The sequence below is a fragment of the Leishmania martiniquensis genome, chromosome 6, assembly GCF_017916325.1.
Source record: "Leishmania martiniquensis isolate LSCM1 chromosome 6, whole genome shotgun sequence".
Classification (NCBI taxonomy): domain Eukaryota; phylum Euglenozoa; class Kinetoplastea; order Trypanosomatida; family Trypanosomatidae; genus Leishmania; species Leishmania martiniquensis.
The window spans coordinates 187,076-203,806 of record NC_090141.1 but is presented as its reverse complement, the minus strand read 5'-3'; the positions used below and the strand labels follow the sequence as shown (position 1 = coordinate 203,806).

Genomic DNA, 16,731 nt, shown 5'->3' with positions numbered 1-16,731 from the left:
TGAGCGCGGGAGGAGAGAGGTGGAAAGAAAGCAGCGCACGCGCGCGTGCGCACCCCGGCGCATCTCGCCATCACGCCCCCGCGCTGGCACGCAGTCGTCGCAGCAACTCCACCGCCGTCGTGGAGCTGGCGCGCGAGCCGCCAGCATGGGCTAAAGATGCCGAAGAAGACGGCACGTAAGCATCGCAGAGCCGCTGCAGTGGTCCACCACCCGTGGTACCCCGGCCAAGATCCGCACTGTCCCCAGGGTCCCCGCTGATGCGACTGCTTGAGCTGCGCATCACAGTCCCTCGAGAGCTCGCGCCCCCTGCGCTGTGACCGGTAGCGCGCGCAGGTGCCGTTCGTGAGCTAAGGGAGCAATGGGCACTTCTGCCGCCCGAACCCTGAGAGGATACCCCTGCGGACGTACTGAGTGCAGACGTCGCCGCCCTCACCGTAGACACCGTTGCTGGAGACGAGGTGGCAGGCTGTGACGGGCTGCGCTGGTGCCAGTCAGCGGCGCCGTTGGCACGTGCAGCAGCTCCGCGGACTGGAAAGGCATGTGAGGCACCGCTGCTGATGCTGCCTCGCCTGGTGGCTCTGGCAGTCGAATCGCCGGTAGCGCACGTCCGCATCGGCGGCGAGGTAGAGGAAGCGAGTCCGTGGGACGCACCTCTGAGAGCCGTAGCGGTACGGTATTGCGCTGCTGGTGGTGCTTGCTGCACGGTGGCACCATCTCGTGCGGCGGCGAACCCAGGAGCTGCGTAGGAGAGGCTCGCACCTCCTTCGGTGGCCGTCGCTGTGGCTGCAGGAGTTTGGAAGATGGAGGGAGATGACGCCGGCGGTGCGCTGTGCGGAGGGGTGAAGGATAGCAGCACCTGAGGACGCTCAGCAGTGATGGCGCGGCCAAAGTCGCGACCCGCGCTAGCGGAGCCACACCACCCGCTACCATGGCGGGCTCCGCTGCGGCTGTCGCTGCTGCGCATGTGAGAGCTCTCCACCCGAAACATCTCCGCGGAGCTGTCGTCGTGGTGCGATGGCTCTGTCCCGCGTATCGGCGTCACCTCCGAGGACGCGGGTAGGGACATCGAATTTCCTCGTGGCCCAACACGCGACGCAAGCGGCGGGGTTGCCGGGGACCGTGTGAACGCGGGCGCCGCCATCATCTCAGGGCTGCAGCTGCTGGTCGCTGCGGCGGCCGAAGCGCGACTACGCGGCGTCGGTGGCTGTTGGGCCCTCAGCGCCGTCTGCATCTCCACGAGTGCCGCCAGCTGTTGGTGCGCCCACGCTGCGGCGTCATCGTTCCTTTGTTGATGGTGGTCTTCCGTGCGTGGTGAGCGGCCCCCAAAGGCCACCACGTGCGCACCACCGTGGTTGATGCTGCTGCCACGAGAACTTGACCGGCGGCGATGGCGCAGCTGCGGAGGGGAGCGTTCGGTCGCGCCATAGGGAGACAGCGCCGCAGCGGCGCTGGCTGAGATATCCGCCGTGCCAGCGCTGTGCGGCCTGGTGGAGGAGGGATAGCTCTCTGGTGAGTGCAATGATGGAGAGCGGAAGTGCGGGGTAGCCTTGGTTGCTACTGCTGCTGCTGCTACTGCACGGCGGGCCGAGGGCGGCGTGCGCAGTAGCGACAGTGCGCTGTACTTGCTGTAGCTGCGACTACCGCCGCCGTTGGTGCCCACGCCAGGGTACGCCGCAGTGCCAGCAGCTGCGCTATCCACGTACCCCATATTCGGCAGTGCAAGGGAGCGCATGGGAGTATGCATGTCTTGAAAGGGGGAGGCATGCAGCGAGGGAGAGACAAGTGGGCGCTGCTGTCGTTGCTGCTGCGAAGCTGGCTGGGGTGAGCCATGAGGCCCCTGCCGAAGCATTGCAGCCGTAGAAAGGGAAAGCGATGCGGACGGCGACGTCGTCGTTGCTGTCCACGCCCTCGCCGCCCGTCCTCCGAATCCCCCAGCAGGAGCACGGTGCATCGCCGTCGAGCGAGCGGCCTCCTGATTTTCCACGCCGAGGCCAAATCCCTCATCTTCGGTCGCATCCACGTCCACCTCCACTATGACCACGTTCGATGCGCCATCCCCATTACCCCCGGCTGCTGCCGCCCTCGCGAGTGCCGCAGCGCCACCCCCAGAGAGCTCCTCGGCGTCCAGGTGACGGTGTGTGGTGAGCACCGGGGATGTCTCTGCCATCATCGGCGGCGCAGCAGCGTTTGCCGAGAGCGGTTTGCCACCGGCGATGGCGCCACGTGCAAGGGCAGACAACCCAAGCACGGCATCGTCGTGAGGGGCGCCCGCACCAGCCATCGCTGGTGCGACGGAGACGCTAGGAGTAGCGGCTTGGGGCCTCGGAGGACCACCATTGTGATCATAAGCCGCAGTCGCGCCGTCTGCGGCAGGCACTTCTGCCAGCCTCGTTGCGGCGGTATTCGCTAGCTGGTGTTGCTGCGGGAGTAGAGTTGGGATGCGCCGGCAGTCAAGCGGGTACTCATGTGGCGCCTGTGACGCCCTTTGCTGCTTCTCTCCCACGTCGTCCGCGTCGCAGGTGCCTCCGTTGGGCCCTGTCGAAGCCGACGGGGCGACCAGCGCTCCGGCCTCCCCTGCGTGCGATGGCAGCGCGTTCGGCAGCACCGCCATATTTGCCCTCTCTTTAGCTGAGGACAACTGCGGCAGCGTGAGCGCGTCCAAGTGCTCGTGCGTGAGCTCATAAAGCTCCAGCATTACCTTCAGCTTGGCCTCTCGCTCGGCCAACTGCGCCTCACGCTCCGCCAGCTGAGCCTCACGTCTCTGCCGCTCTGCATGCTGCTCCCTGGCGTGCGGCAGCGTCGCCGAAAAGGGCCGCAGTGCCGCGGAGCCTGCGCTTTCCATACGCCGCGGCGCGAGTGACAGGCGATCGCACGCCTCCTCAGCCAGGCGGCGGTAATACCACGACTCGGTCCGCAGCCGCAACGCCTGTAGCTGGAGTAGCTGCAGAGCGGTAGGGTTCTGTGTGGCCGCCGCAGCGCCCGCACTCGTGCCACCGCATTCGCCCAGCCGACGAACTAGGAAGGCCAGCTCTGAGCTTGGGACGGCGGCCGGGTCAGCATGTCCGCGGCGACGCTGACACCATCGCGCCCGCAGCTCCATCAAGAGGCTCATCAAGCGACCCACGCTCGCTAAGTCAGCCCCCTGGTGTTGCGCCTGCTGCGCCGGCGTCGACAGCTCTGATTCTTGCGCTGCGGAGAGGCTTGGCACATCCTGTCGCGAGGCATGCGCGCAGCCATCGCGCTCCCGCTGCTGCAGCAGCTCCGGCGATGGATGAAGGACGAAGAACACGTGATGGCACGGAGTGGCGGCGGTGACGGTCGCCTGCGGCAGCAGCACGCTCGGCACAGCGGTCTCACAGAAGCGCCGGAAGATGGCATCCGCGTCCTCGCGCACCTGTACGCAACCATCGCACGTGCTGCCGCTGCAGACGGTGCTGCACTCCGCTTTCCTCAAATCCTCTTTGCCGGTCGCCGCTGCCGCCGCTGCGGCGACATCAGCCCACGTCTGCTCAAGCTGTCGCGGCAGCGTTGGAGAGCACGCCACGCACAGCACATCCGCCGCTGATATTTGGCCGAACAAATGAAGTCCGGCGCTGTGCACAAGCGCGAGACTGGACAAGAGCGACACCAACAAACTCCACAAGAACTCCTCCGGCCAGTCCAGCAGCGACGAGGTGGGTGCAACAGCTGCCGGCGCCGTCAGCGGCGACCCGTCACGGTCCACACCGAGCAAGGCAGAGGCCCGTCGCAGCTGCTGCGCGAGGGAGTATGACGACTTGGACGATGACGAGGTCCACGGCGGAGCAAGCGAGGCGGCGCCGTGGCAACTACTACTGTCGCCGTCAGCGATGACGGACGTCATGTGGGCAGCCACCGTCGTCATGGTGAACGCATCCCTGAACGTAACGCGGTACCGCCCCGGCGTGGCGAGTGCGTCCGCGGCACATCGACAAAGAGACCACCGAAGCTCAAACGAAGACGTCGATGAGCCAGCGCCGCCGAGGCTATCGGCATCCAGGGTCGTCCCTGTGCACGTGTTCTCATCAGCGCCGGCATCGAGGCCGTTCCCATTGCTACCGCGCCAGAAAATCCCATGTAAAGGTGTCATGCCATACAACGCTGCCAGAACCGCTGTTGGGGGCAACGGAGAGGTTTCCGCCCAGCACGACTCCAAGTCCGGCACTGATGAGGTTGATGCGGCGCTGGGTCCCGCCCTCCCCGCAGGCGACATGCGTCCTCTGTCGGCTGCACTGGCAGGCGCAAGCCCTGCGCTCGGGGAGAGCGAGGACGACTGGCGCGGAGCTGGTGTAGATGCCCACACAGGAGCAGAGATTCCGCTGTCCATTGCAAAGACGCAGCCTACGATGCTTCGCTGGAACTGAGCGTACTTGCAGGAAAGCGCATTCAGCTTCGACATCATCGCCGTTTCGTCGTCACGCGAGGAGTGTGTACAACCGGCAGGGAAAGCCACATCCTCGCGCATGACGTAGCTGTCCGGAGAGCGTTTGAGCGCATCACCGCGCGCCGCGGTGCCCCGATAGCCGGGGATGCGCACAATACGCCTACTCAAGTCCATTGTGCGCTGCGCCTACGAGGATGACGAGAGCACGCGCGACAGGATATATGTATATATGTAAAGGGGGGGTAGAGGCAGTCCGACCACAACAGAAGCGCACGAAAAGAAAGCGGCACCGAAAAGGGCCCACGATGAGGCAAGCCGCTTCCCTTACGCCTTCCCGTTCAAACGGTCCCTATCCCGTCCTCCGCCTCCCTTACCTTCTCACCGTCTCCCCGGAAAGGAGAGAAGAGGAGGGGAGGGGGGAGAGTGGAAGAGGAAACGCTATGCGATTGTGCGGATGGCCTGTGCCACACCTCACGAGCGGCGGCGTGGAATTCTTTCTGCTCTATGCGCCGAGTGGAAGTGAGGAGAAAAGAGGTCCGGAAGGTGAATCGGAAGCGCCTGTCTGTGTTGGCTTCTCTCTCTTTCCGTGTGTGTGTGTGTGTGTGTGTGTCAGAGGGGTGTAGGGGAAGGGGCAAAACCGCCAATTGACGTATAGGGCAGAGTTACACCGAAAAAAAGGGGTGTGGGAAAGGGAAAGGGAAAGGGAAGGACGGGTTCCGTGGGTACATCTCTATTTTGCTCGTCATATCGGGAAGCAGGAGGCGCGCCAAGACGTTCCGGCACTCCTGTCGAAGAGTGTCCCCTCCTCTCTCCCCCCTCCCCCCCACACAAAAAAAAAACGGCAAGCGCTGACTCCAGCTGTCAAGAGGAAGCGCAGCGAGAGTGGGGTAGCTGCTGGTACGAGATAAGCAAACAGCTCTGTGGCGATAAAATATCTCTGGCAACGGCGCGAGGCTCTCGTGGTGAAAGATTTCCTACTATTTCCCTTTTCTTTCCGAGAGAGACGGGTACTGGCTCGCTGCGTGTAGGACGCTTGGCGTACGGGAGGAGCTCAAAAGTGGAGCCTCCTAGGAATGCTTCAGCAGCATAGAGCTTTCGAAGAAAGAGAAGTAAATGCCGAGCCGTTAGAGACGGCACATGCAGAAGTGGTCGCTGCTGCAGAATGGGGAGGAGGGCCACGCACGAGCACCGTGAAGATCGAAGGATGAAGCGAAAAGGGGCCGAAACGGTCAACGGAAAGATGATGATGCATGTAATGTGCAGAACGCATGAAGGCCCATATGAGAGCTAAAAGACGCGCACCAGCATTTATTCTCTTGTGCTTGCCTTTCGATCAGCCGAAGATGAAAGCCCCCGCTTCGGGTGCAGTACCGAGATCGGCAACACAGCAGGGCGAGACGCCCATACCTCCTCCTGTCCCCTCTCGCTCCTGTCATGGGGCTGATCACGGATAGAGCCGGGAGAAGTCGCGCCTCACCGGTAGTTTGTAGAGGCACGAGCGTGGTCGCAAATCTTGAGGCCCGAAAGACGGAGCTCCCCCACCTCTTTCCTTGCGCCATCGAAGTGCTCTGTCGATTCGCATCCCCACACCGTCCACCTCCGCTTTCGTCCTTTTCATTCCTTCCCGTCTGATGTAAATGCCTAAAGGGGCAAAAGCAAAAAAGAAACGAAATAAATCACGAAAAATGGCGAAGCCACAGCTTCAGACACGAACTACAAGATGTGACATGAAGGCGAGGCGCATACGCATGCAGAGAAAAAGAAGGTGCCTCGTTGCCACACACCTGTGGAAGAAAGTGTCTGCGGACATGCTTTAGACGAGGCCGATCTTGTTGGCGGTGTCCAGAGCATCGTGGGCCGCAGAAAGGCGGATGTACGCCTTCTTCAGGCCATCCGGGCGGATCAGGGTGTTGACTTTCACAGCCTTGACCTGATACAGCTTGCGCATCGCCTTCTTGATCTCCGTCTTATTGGCTCGGGCATCAACAATGAAGGTCAGGGTGTTGTTCTCCTCGATCTTCTTCATTGCCTTGTCCGTCGTCAGAGGGTAGCAGATCACGTTGAAGGCAGCGATATCCTTCGACTCCACGGTCACACGATTGCTCGGCTTCGCCGTTGCCGGCTTGCGGTAGGTGTGAGGGCGGCGGAACTGGGGGCGGGTGTACGACTTGCGCGTCGTCACCTTGACGACCTTGGTCGCCTTCACATCCTTTGGCGCAGCCTTCTTGGAGGCCTTCTGAGCAGCAGCCATGATATGTTGCCAAGGAAACACTAAGCCTGTCCAAACGGCGGTTGCCAGAGGAGCGCGCGTCGGAAAAGTTGTGGCAAGTAAAGATTCATGTGAGGCAGAGAGTTGCCAAAGAATAAAAAATGAGCAGGGGCGAAGGAGATAAATGAAAGTGGATTTCAGTTGCTTAAAGAAGCGGGGTAGTTCAGCTCCTTTGAAGAACATGCAGGGCAAGGGTCGAAGAGGCACTTTCAAGTGTCTTCTGATCATACGCTCTCAGAGAAAAAAAATCCCGAGCTCCAAGATACAGAGGCGGCGGAGCCCTGTGCGTAAACAGAGACACCACAACTCATCACCGCAATGCACAATCGCGAGTCCTTGTTCAGCGCATCACCCTCAGAGCGTCTGATGCCCTCTAAAAGGCCAGAGCTCACTTTTTCTTTTCTTTGCTGATAAAATAAAATCATCTAAACAAGTCGCTCGATTCCGATTCCACCTAGACGAGGCCGATCTTGTTGGCGGTGTCCAGAGCATCGTGGGCCGCAGAAAGGCGGATGTACGCCTTCTTCAGGCCATCCGGGCGGATCAGGGTGTTGACTTTCACAGCCTTGACCTGATACAGCTTGCGCATCGCCTTCTTGATCTCCGTCTTATTGGCTCGGGCATCAACAATGAAGGTCAGGGTGTTGTTCTCCTCGATCTTCTTCATTGCCTTGTCCGTCGTCAGAGGGTAGCAGATCACGTTGAAGGCAGCGATATCCTTCGACTCCACGGTCACACGATTGCTCGGCTTCGCCGTTGCCGGCTTGCGGTAGGTGTGAGGGCGGCGGAACTGGGGGCGGGTGTACGACTTGCGCGTCGTCACCTTGACGACCTTGGTCGCCTTCACATCCTTTGGCGCAGCCTTCTTGGAGGCCTTCTGAGCAGCAGCCATAGGGGAAAATGAATCTTGCTGCGATGAGGAAAAGGGATTCGATCCAGTAAGAAGAATATGATTTTGGGGGGAATGGCGGGAGGCGCGAGCGCAACGCGAACAAAATTAAGATGCAGAAACCGAACAGAGGTCAGTAGAGAAAGTTCAGAAGCTCAAGGTAGAAGACGGGTACATGTAGCGGAGTTGAGCACGGCACAGGAATTGTTTTCATTATCTTACCATGGATGCAAGAGGCGCTAGAGAGGGTAGCAGCATATCGAGCATCACTGGCTCCCACCCAGCTACCTCCTGTTCCCTGACCGCCCCGACGAGAAAAACTCGGAAGCTATGCGTTCACTAAACCAGGCAGTATCTTCGAGACTTTTCGTGCGTCTGTTTGTTTGTTTTTTGTTGTTGGAAGGGCCCTAGCAGGTTTATTGCATCCGCCTAAGCAAACCAAAAGTTATTTTTTTTTTCTAGACACCTCGGAGATGCTGTTAGAAGAAGCATCACTTGAACTCCATCGACAAAGGAGAAGCAGCGAGCATCCAAGGTGCTCTCACCGACTCTGCCCCTATCGCTAGATAGGAAAAAATGCATATATATATATATATATATATATATTACAGCATATCTACGCTAGCTGGCATGCAACCTGCAACTTGCTCCTGCATTTGAAGCACTCATTGCAAAGGTTGAGTATCCATCAACGCAAACAGAGGTAAAAGATGAGAGAGTAAGTGCAGAAGGAAAATGCCCGTTGGGTGAACTCGGACGATATCTTCAAAGTAGAAGAGAAGGCACCGCTGAGATATTAACCTCGCGGTGCAGCCATACTGTTTGACAGCATCCTCTTGTCACGCCAATCACGGGCGTGAGCCTAATCCAAAGGAAAGATAATATGAATTCGTCGCTTGACACCCTAAACTCTCATTTGTTTAACGAAAGGCACATCCTTTTGACTGACTCGAACCCTATTCCCTTGTTTGCTTTTCAGATTCGATGCCCCTGGGAGAAAAAAGGTCATGAGTGAGTATATATATATATATATATATATACAAAAAGAGGTGAGCATTTCCATTGCGTATAGATAAGCTCACCACCCTTGGCTCACTAAACATCCTCTATGATGGCAACCGTCACCGCAGAAGCACGACTTCAAAGGAGACGGGATAAAAAAAAGAAAACCGACTTTTTCCGATAACGTCTCTTTCCCTTAGATGCAAAACCGAACCGTCTGTAAGTGGGAAAAAGAAGCGAGTCTATGGTATGGCTTTCTGCAGCTTCGCAGCGGAAAGGGGGTGTAGGAAAAACAGCTTCTGCTTTGCACAGATGATCACTGAACAATCCATTTACGCCTTGATCGCCTGCCGACATTCCTTTGCGAGTGCAAACCAGCGCTCCGCATCCGTTCGGTCAGACTCCTTGACTTGAAAGGCCTCGTAAACGCTGGTCATGATACTGTTCCATGATTGGATATACTTTTTGTCGTCGAGGACCTCCTCGAGGGATACGTCTTTGATGCAGTTATGCAGAAGAGCATTGTCCTCGACACCATTGTTCACCTTCACATAGGAGCCATCCTTGTATCCATTCAGCTGACGAATGCAGTTTAGAGTATGCTTTGCCACGTAGTACGCCACCAAGTTGAACCCCAGATCTTCGGCAGCGTAAATGACGCTCTCTATGATGATATCAAAACGATAAACGTTGGCGAGCTGAATAATATTTCGGAAGCTCGCAACTGCGTTCTGGGTATCAGCTAGGGGGAAAAACACAACACCGTACGGGTCGCCCGTGCACTCCTTGGCGGGAAAAAACGTTGTGATGACCTCCTTCAGAGGCTTGAGCGAAGCAGCGGGAATCTCATCGTCTGGGGTGGAGTGCATCTGCATTGCGCCGGAAAGGGAGAAGTGAAGAATGTCGACCAGCTCAATCTTGACGTTGGCCAAATCAGGTGTGGCGTTGACGTTCTTCCACCATTTCCACGGATAGGAGTCCAGGAGTTCCGCCGATTCCATCGTGATGGCAAGAGCCCAATTGTCCAGCGAGCGAGCAGTGCGCCAGGAAGGGTCGATCATCGCATTCAGGCCATCTTGCAGCTTTGCTAAGGAGTGCAGAATTGCGGTTGGTAGGGTGTTGATGCGAGCGCGCTTCATTCTTTTTGCTCTTTTTCTTGAAGCGGAGTGAATGGCACCTCGAGTGTAAAAGACCAAGCAAGAGTACTGGAGTTGACGGCTGGGGCGGAGAGAAAGAGGTAAAGAGAATCAGGAAGGAGGTGGGAGGGCAAGAAGAGCACAGCGTGTAAACTAGATAAGAAAAAAGGCATTTCGCAGCGGAGCACACGGCCGACGGCCGGCAGTGGTGAGAGTAGGAGAAGCGAAAATGCTGAGAATTGTCTAAACACCGAAGCATTTAAAAAGCCCAGCGAGCTGATCATCAGCCACACATTCCCCAAGCCACTGCAAAAGATACCCGTCACCGCGTCTGGACATCACGCCCGCGGAAAAATGCGCGTCCTGGTCGCGTTCGCTGTCGGCGGGGGCCTCGGTGTGGCTTCGCCCCCCCCCTCCCCCCGCGCCCTGGGGGGGGGGGGCAGGGCGCCTCCTCGGGGTAGGGAAGGCAGGCCCCTCCGCCCCCCCAGGGCGCGGGGGAAGGGGGAACGCACGCGAAACGGTGGCAAGACCCAAGAGAGAGTGGAGAGCAAAGAGCAGCGACGGCAACGCTTGCCCACAGCAGACGGCCTAGAACGCCCGCCACCCACACGCACCCACGAGCAGCCCCAAGGAGGCGCGCACCCCTGCCGAGAGGGCGGCGGCGCACCCGCCAGGCCCCCGCATGCGGCGAAAAAAAAGCGCTTCAGTTGGTGCATTCGGCAGAAACGAGGCGTTAAAGCACAAGAGGAACAGCCCTGGCACAAATGGTTACATAAAGCTGCCGTCACCGTGGGTTACGCACAGCCACACGGACTTCGGAAACGCATCCATCACCGCTGCAGAGTTAAGAAAGCGGCACGGTGTACACGGCAATCAAGTCGCGCAAGTTCTGCAAGGTCACCCTCTGCGGTGACGTCGACTTGCGACCCCCCAAACCGGCGCCTGCGGAGGAGTCGGTCGCAGCCGATGAGCTGGCGTCATCGTCGCTCTCCTCGTCGTCGTCCACGCCGAGCGACGTGCCGACAAAGTCAAGCAGGTTTACCTCCGTCATGGCTCGCTCAACGCGGGTCCGCATGGCGTCCGATGTGATGGCGGGAATGGCGCGCCTTTCGCCTAGCTGCTCCTCGAAATAGTGTCGAAGCACCCGCAGCGGGCCATCTGGGATGTAGGAGGCGCCGACGCCGAAGAGCTGGCGCTTCGCCAGCATTGCGTTGGTGGACGTTGCTGAGGAAGCAGCCGAGGCCGCTCTCGTTGCCGGCGGCGCCGCGGTATCGGCGCCGGCCGCCTTGGCCCTCCATGACGCCGCGCCGCCGCCAGCTGAAGCGCGAGTGGCGCCCGCAGCGTCAGCGCCCGTGCCTTCACAGCCTCCCGATGCCATGTGGATGGTGCCCTCAGTGGTAAACAGCACATCCAACGCGGTGAGGTTGGCCGGTATGGCGGTGAGCGCGGCGGACGCCATCGCCGAGGCGACGGTATCCGCATTCGCCGAGGGGTTGAGCACCCCGCCGCAGGTCATCCACTCCAGCACCGCGAGCGAGGGGAGGCCGTCCACCAAATATGAGCTGATCGGCGCCACATCCTTCGTCAAGGGTACACCGGTGGCGGGGGTTCGGCCCGCTCCGGCTGGCCGCGCTCGCGACGCACGACCGCCAGTGAACAGGGGCGCCCACAGGTGTGCGAAAAGCGCGAAGAAGAAGAGCTGTTGCCGCAGCACGGCCTCGTCGCTGCGCCACTGCGCTAAGGGGCAGCCATACACAGCCGACCACGTGTCGGCACGACAGAGGCCGTCACGCAGCACCCGCATCACCAAAAACTGCAAGAGCGCCACAGCCGTCACGTAGTTACCGCCGCCAGCGCACCACCCGGCAAGCGCGGTGTTCTCCTGCGGCGTGATGCAGCCCTTCAAAGGAAACGGCAGTCCAGCATCCAGAAAGCACGTGACGCCGCCGTGCACCTCTGCCGCGCGCCGGTTCATCACATAACTCGGTGTGAGGAGACGCTCCTGAAAGAGGGTGAGCAGGTGCAGGGAGATCTGCACGCACCAGTGAAGCAGAAACGCCTCGTCGCTGCGGTGCTCGCGCATATCGCCGACCGGGAACTCAGGGTAGCTGCTCAGCTTACTGCGAATCGCCCACACGCCGCTGAGCCCGGTGCTCGCGCCCCCGTCGGCCGACGCGTTGGCCGAGTCGACAACGTAGCGGTGCACCGTGTACCCAGCAGGGGTGGAGTACTTGCGGTCAAGCAGCATCATGATCAGCTTTAGGAACCGCTCCTCCCGTACGCCGGCACCAGCGGCGAACGGGGCAGCGACGGCGTCCTTCTTGCCCGCTGCAGCCTCAGAGGGCGATGTGGCTGCGGGAGACGTAATGGGAATAGAAAACAGCACGGAAGGCGTGTCTCTGCCCATCTTGCGGGCCGTCTTCGTCGCACCTGCCGACGACGCAATGCTGGCGAAAACCGCAGCACATGAGGCGTTTCTCTTCGGCCACGGTGCCGGCGACCGGCCATCGCTGCGGTCTGGCACCTGTGCACCGAACAAGACGGTCTGCTGCGGTGCCAGGAGCGTCGTGGTCGCTGAGAAGTCTTGCCCGGACGCCATGAACGGCGCCGCCGCCTTCGCCGGCGTCTTCGAGGGGGCGAGCACGGCATTGGCGCGAGTCACATCAGCGCTCAGCAGCAGCGCCGCACACATCCACCCCTGCACAAGCCGCGGCACCTCTCGTTGCACACGCTCCAAGTGCTGCGTGCGGAAGCCAAAGTGCTCGTCAGCCAACATGTGCGCCATTGCCCCACCTCTGGTGAGGTACGACACCCACGCACCGAGTCCGAGTACGTCGGAGAGCAGGCACAGCGTGCTATCGAGCACCCACGCCGGTGACGTGGCGGGGTCGGAGAAGAACGGCGCATCTGCGACACCGGACTCCGCGGCCGTCGATGGAAAGACACGGCGGTGGTTCGTCAGGAACGCCTCAGACGACAGGAACCGAACGAGCGCGTTGCGTTGGCGGAGAAGCACCACCATCATGCGCGAGAGCAAGTTGCAGAGCACCACATCGACAGACTCCGTCACCACCGCGCTCGTGAGCAGGTACGAAACGCACTCCGCCTGCTGCGCCCGCAGCGCCATGGCAGCGGCTGAGTTGGTGCCCTCCTGCTCCTGTCCGGCCGTAGACACTATGACCTCGGCCGGCAGCTGCTCCGTCCCCATCAGCGCAGCCACGTAGCCGCACAAGGACCGCACCAGGCGCACATGCGTGTTGGAGCAGCCGCTCGCGTATCGCAGAAACCGAAAGCGCTCCGCTGACAGGGGCGGCGGGGCTTTGAAGGACGCAAAGGTGGTGAGGGAGGCGGCGGGTGGCACCGCGGACGACGCGCCAGACTCGCCGGGCAGCGCCGTCGCGCCACGGTCCCCACCCGTGCGGTGGGCAACTACGCTGCCAGTTGCGGCGGAGGCGGACCCGCAGCGTCGTGCCGACGTGCCAGGCTGCGAAGACGACAGGCCCTGTGCAGCGCCGCCTGTGGAGGTCGCGGTGTTGAATACTGAGGCCGAGGCAGGTGCCAGCAGGAGCTGGATCAGCAGCGAGTGGCTGGAGAGCGGGAGAGAGCGAATCAGCTGCACCAGCTCTTGGCAGCACACTCGCGCCTTGCGGGCCACGTCATCACAGCGGGAGGGGTGGTACGGAGGCGCGGTACGTCGCGGCGCTGGTTGCGCCGGCATCGGCGTTGATGATGGCGCCGCCGTCACCGACGATCCCTTTTGAGCCGCCGCCTTCGCGTCGGTGACAGTGGTGGCAGCCGTCGTGGTGGCTGCGGCGTTCGCTAGGCTTGCCTCGTAGAAGGCGAGGCTGCCCATGATCATCTGCTCGACCATCGCCCGCCCGCCGTGTTCCACCCGCTCCCCCGTCAGCCGCGTGAAGTCGTCCTCCAGGATGACCAGACTTGGCGTCAGTTGCCGCATGATTAGGGTGTCGCAGCCCGCGAAGCCGTCGGTGCTGAGCATCTGCATTACACGTGACGTTTGCGCAACCATTTGCGCGGCCTGGCGGATGCGAGTCGGGTCACCGCCGTCGGTGCCGGTGCTGAAGCTCAGCAGGTGCGTCGCCAGGACGTCGCATGCGAAGCGCTCCACGTTGCGGCGCACCCACAGCAGCGCGGCCGAGTTCGGCGGGATCAAGGACCCTGGCGAGGCGGGCGCCACTGCGCTTGGAGACGCAGACTTCAGCGCCGCGGCTACGCCGCTACCATCCCTGCCGGAGGCACTCTTGGCTCCAGTAGCGGACTGCTTTCCGTCCGCCTTGCCCGTCGCCGGTGCCCCGGCGGAGACGCCGCTCCCGTCCTCCATGAACGGACGCGCCGCTGCGAGGGAGAGACCAAGGGTGTGTTGCCGCCGCACCGTTGCCTGCGTCGCTCGCACAAGGAAGTCTACAGCAATGAGGCTGGCATACTTCGGATTTACGCGCGACTGCAGCCTCTGTACCTCAGTGTGCAGCCACGACGTATGCATCGTCAAATACACGGCAGCCGCGCTCCGGGAGCGGCCGAAGCGGAGGAGCAGCTGAATCAGCGGCACGTGCAGGCTCTCAACGTACATGGGCGTGACCGGGATCTTGACAACGCTCGTGATAACGCTGCCGACGAGGGCCGCCTCAAGGTCCAGTAAGAGCGGCACGCACCCCTTCGCCGTCGCCTCGTCAGCAAGTCGATACAGCAGCTCCGCCGCGTCGACGTGGCGCCCCTCCGCGAGAAGCTGGTTCACCTCCTCTCGCAGGATGTCCACGAAGGCGGCGATGTCCATAAACTCCTTCTCCGACCTGGCAGCGTTGGTGGTGGGCTCTCCGGACGCGTGGGCATTGTCCGTCACCCCAGCCCCGCCCCGCAAACGCCGTCCTGGCGCCGCCGGTCTGCTCTCCGCCGCCTCGCGGCCACTGGCGCGACCCCTAGCAGCGAGGTTGGCGCCCATGCCGATTGTGTATCGCCACTGCCGCACCGAGGAGACGTTCAGCCCGCGCGTCGTCGGGCGCGAGGCGCCAGTGTTCGCGGTCAAGGCATCCGCGCCACCGCGGGTTGCCGCCCCCTTCTCGCCCACCACCCCGCTGTGATGTGCTGCTGAGGCCCAGGTTGCGGCGCGGCTGGACTTGGAGGCGGCCGATGGGCCGGTACTCGCGGAGCCCCCAGCGCCCCAGCCGAAATCAGCATCGCCGTCGCTGAGCCACGTCATATCCGCCCTGCCGCCTGATGCGTAGCGCTGCGTGGTGCGGCGAGATACGAGGCTCGGCCGTGCAAGGCGTCGCAGATCGCCATCGCCAGTTGTCCCGCTAAGCGCTGCGCTGAACACGCCACCACTTCTGGTACCGCCGCCACGCACATCGGCGGTGGCCGTGCCGGGTAGCTTGCCAGTTGGAGATCCCCCCTCGCCAGTCACAATGTTGGCCGAGGAGTACTTGCTGATCGTGGAGATCGCGGCCTTCGTGCCCTGCACGTTCGCCTTGAGAGCTTCAACAAGGTCGCTGGCCCGGTCGACGTCCCGGAATAGTAGGAGGAAGTTGTCCGCATGTGTAAAGACGGAAGTGTGCAGCCGATGTGTCGCGATCGTGTGGTCCTCCGTCAGGTCGTGGTCCAGCTTGCGGAAGTTCGCCTTGTTGTCGCCGATGAGGTTGGCCAGCAAGTCATCCTTGTCAAACGCGTAGGCTGAGGGCCGCTGCTGCGGCGGCGACAACCCGTCGGCCGCGGCGGCAATCGCGTTTGGCGCGTACCGCTCTCGGATGAGCGTCTCACGTTGTGACAGCATCTGATCCGCGCGACTCTTTACTTGCCGCTGCTGCTGCATACGCTCGGAGAGGCGCTGCGCCTCGTCGCGGGCCGTGACGACCGTGCTGCGACGCCTGCCAGTCTCAGATGCCGCCACACCGGCACCCATCATCGCGGCTGGGGCAGTGCCGCGTGGGAGCGTCGCAGAGCCGCCGCTGCCAGCGGCGGAGCTGGAGCGCACCTCGCGGGCGTCGGTGCCACCGGCGATACCGCGCTGGTGACGCCGCAGTCGGCGTGCATTGCGCACCTCGCGGCGACGGCTGGCGTCCATCACGGAGCCCCTACTATGTCACGGCTGTTTGTGTGTGTGTGTGTGTGTGTGTGTGTGGCGGGGTGGGAGGGAGGGGTGCCCTCACACGCAGGTGTCTATGGCCGACAGAATTATCTTCGAATCGGCGAGGCGGGCGAGAGGAGGCGGAGGAGCACCGAGAGGCGCACTACCGAGCACAGCTGTGCCTCCCCTCTTCAATGGGCGTCGGCGGACGATGGCTGCCCACTGGAGTGTATTGCAATCCCAATGCAGCCAACACCGCCGCCACGCTCAGGGTGGCACACGCACGCGAAGCGCAGCAGTGGCGGCTGGCTGGGAGTTCCGTGCGATGTGTAAAGGGCGCAATGCAACGGCAGCAAAGAGAGAGAGAAGCTGTAAAAGAAGCGGTGGAAAGATTAGCGGTTGATCGCACGCTTCTGTCGCCTAGCGCGTGCGAGCGTGCATGCACTCCGCTCTACTGCGATGCACAGAAAGCGGTAGGGAGGCGTACCCGTGTGGTGGAGTTGAAGTGGCGGCAGCGAAAGCGAAAGATGATTGTGCACAGGTAAGGAGGAGGAGGTGGGCGGCGGAGAGGTGTACAATACGACGGAAGAGAGGAGAGGGAGGGCGTACAAGTCAAAGGCGAAAGGCGCGCTGCAGCCATCGTGTCCACCAGACGCACGGTCCGGAGAAGGGGGGAGGGGTGCTGCACTGTCGCCGAAAGAGCACACGCGCACAGAGAGAGACAGACATCGGCGCATCGTTCAAACGACCGGAGGTGGCCGCGTGTCAGTGCGATCGGCCGCACCAAAATACGAAAAAAAAACACACAAAAAAAGCGGCGCTCGACGGCACTTTTTGTATTTTTTTTTCTGCTTTCCCAATGGACTCTGACGACTGAGGGCAGAACTCCGCGAAGGAGCAGAAGCGATACCCCCCTCCAGCCGCGCACTCACTCGTGCCCACCCTCGCCCC

General features: G+C 61.4%; 5 protein-coding genes across 5 annotated transcripts; all 5 read right to left on the bottom strand.

Annotated features, from left to right (window-relative positions):
* Positions 1-70: 70 nt before the first annotated feature.
* Positions 71-4,576, bottom strand: LSCM1_07970 (uncharacterized protein; the record flags this gene model as incomplete). Its single annotated transcript, XM_067325317.1, has 1 exon — positions 71-4,576. One exon carries the CDS (start codon positions 4,574-4,576, stop codon positions 71-73), a length of 4,506 nt encoding a protein of 1,501 aa, XP_067181173.1.
* Positions 4,577-6,215: 1,639 nt separating this feature from the next.
* On the bottom strand, positions 6,216-6,653 carry LSCM1_07969 (uncharacterized protein; the record flags this gene model as incomplete). Its single annotated transcript, XM_067325316.1, has 1 exon — positions 6,216-6,653. The coding sequence occupies one exon, from the start codon at positions 6,651-6,653 to the stop codon at positions 6,216-6,218; it is 438 nt and encodes a 145-aa protein (XP_067181172.1).
* A 472-nt stretch (positions 6,654-7,125) lies between these two features.
* LSCM1_07968 (uncharacterized protein) lies at positions 7,126-7,563 on the bottom strand (the record flags this gene model as incomplete). The annotated part of the gene is made up of 1 exon (XM_067325315.1): positions 7,126-7,563. The coding sequence occupies one exon, from the start codon at positions 7,561-7,563 to the stop codon at positions 7,126-7,128; it is 438 nt and encodes a 145-aa protein (XP_067181171.1).
* Positions 7,564-8,894: 1,331 nt separating this feature from the next.
* LSCM1_07967 (uncharacterized protein) lies at positions 8,895-9,701 on the bottom strand (the record flags this gene model as incomplete). The annotated part of the gene is made up of 1 exon (XM_067325314.1): positions 8,895-9,701. One exon carries the CDS (start codon positions 9,699-9,701, stop codon positions 8,895-8,897), a length of 807 nt encoding a protein of 268 aa, XP_067181170.1.
* An 841-nt stretch (positions 9,702-10,542) lies between these two features.
* On the bottom strand, positions 10,543-15,777 carry LSCM1_07966 (uncharacterized protein; the record flags this gene model as incomplete). Its single annotated transcript, XM_067325313.1, has 1 exon — positions 10,543-15,777. One exon carries the CDS (start codon positions 15,775-15,777, stop codon positions 10,543-10,545), a length of 5,235 nt encoding a protein of 1,744 aa, XP_067181169.1.
* Between the last annotated feature and the right edge of the window lie 954 nt (positions 15,778-16,731).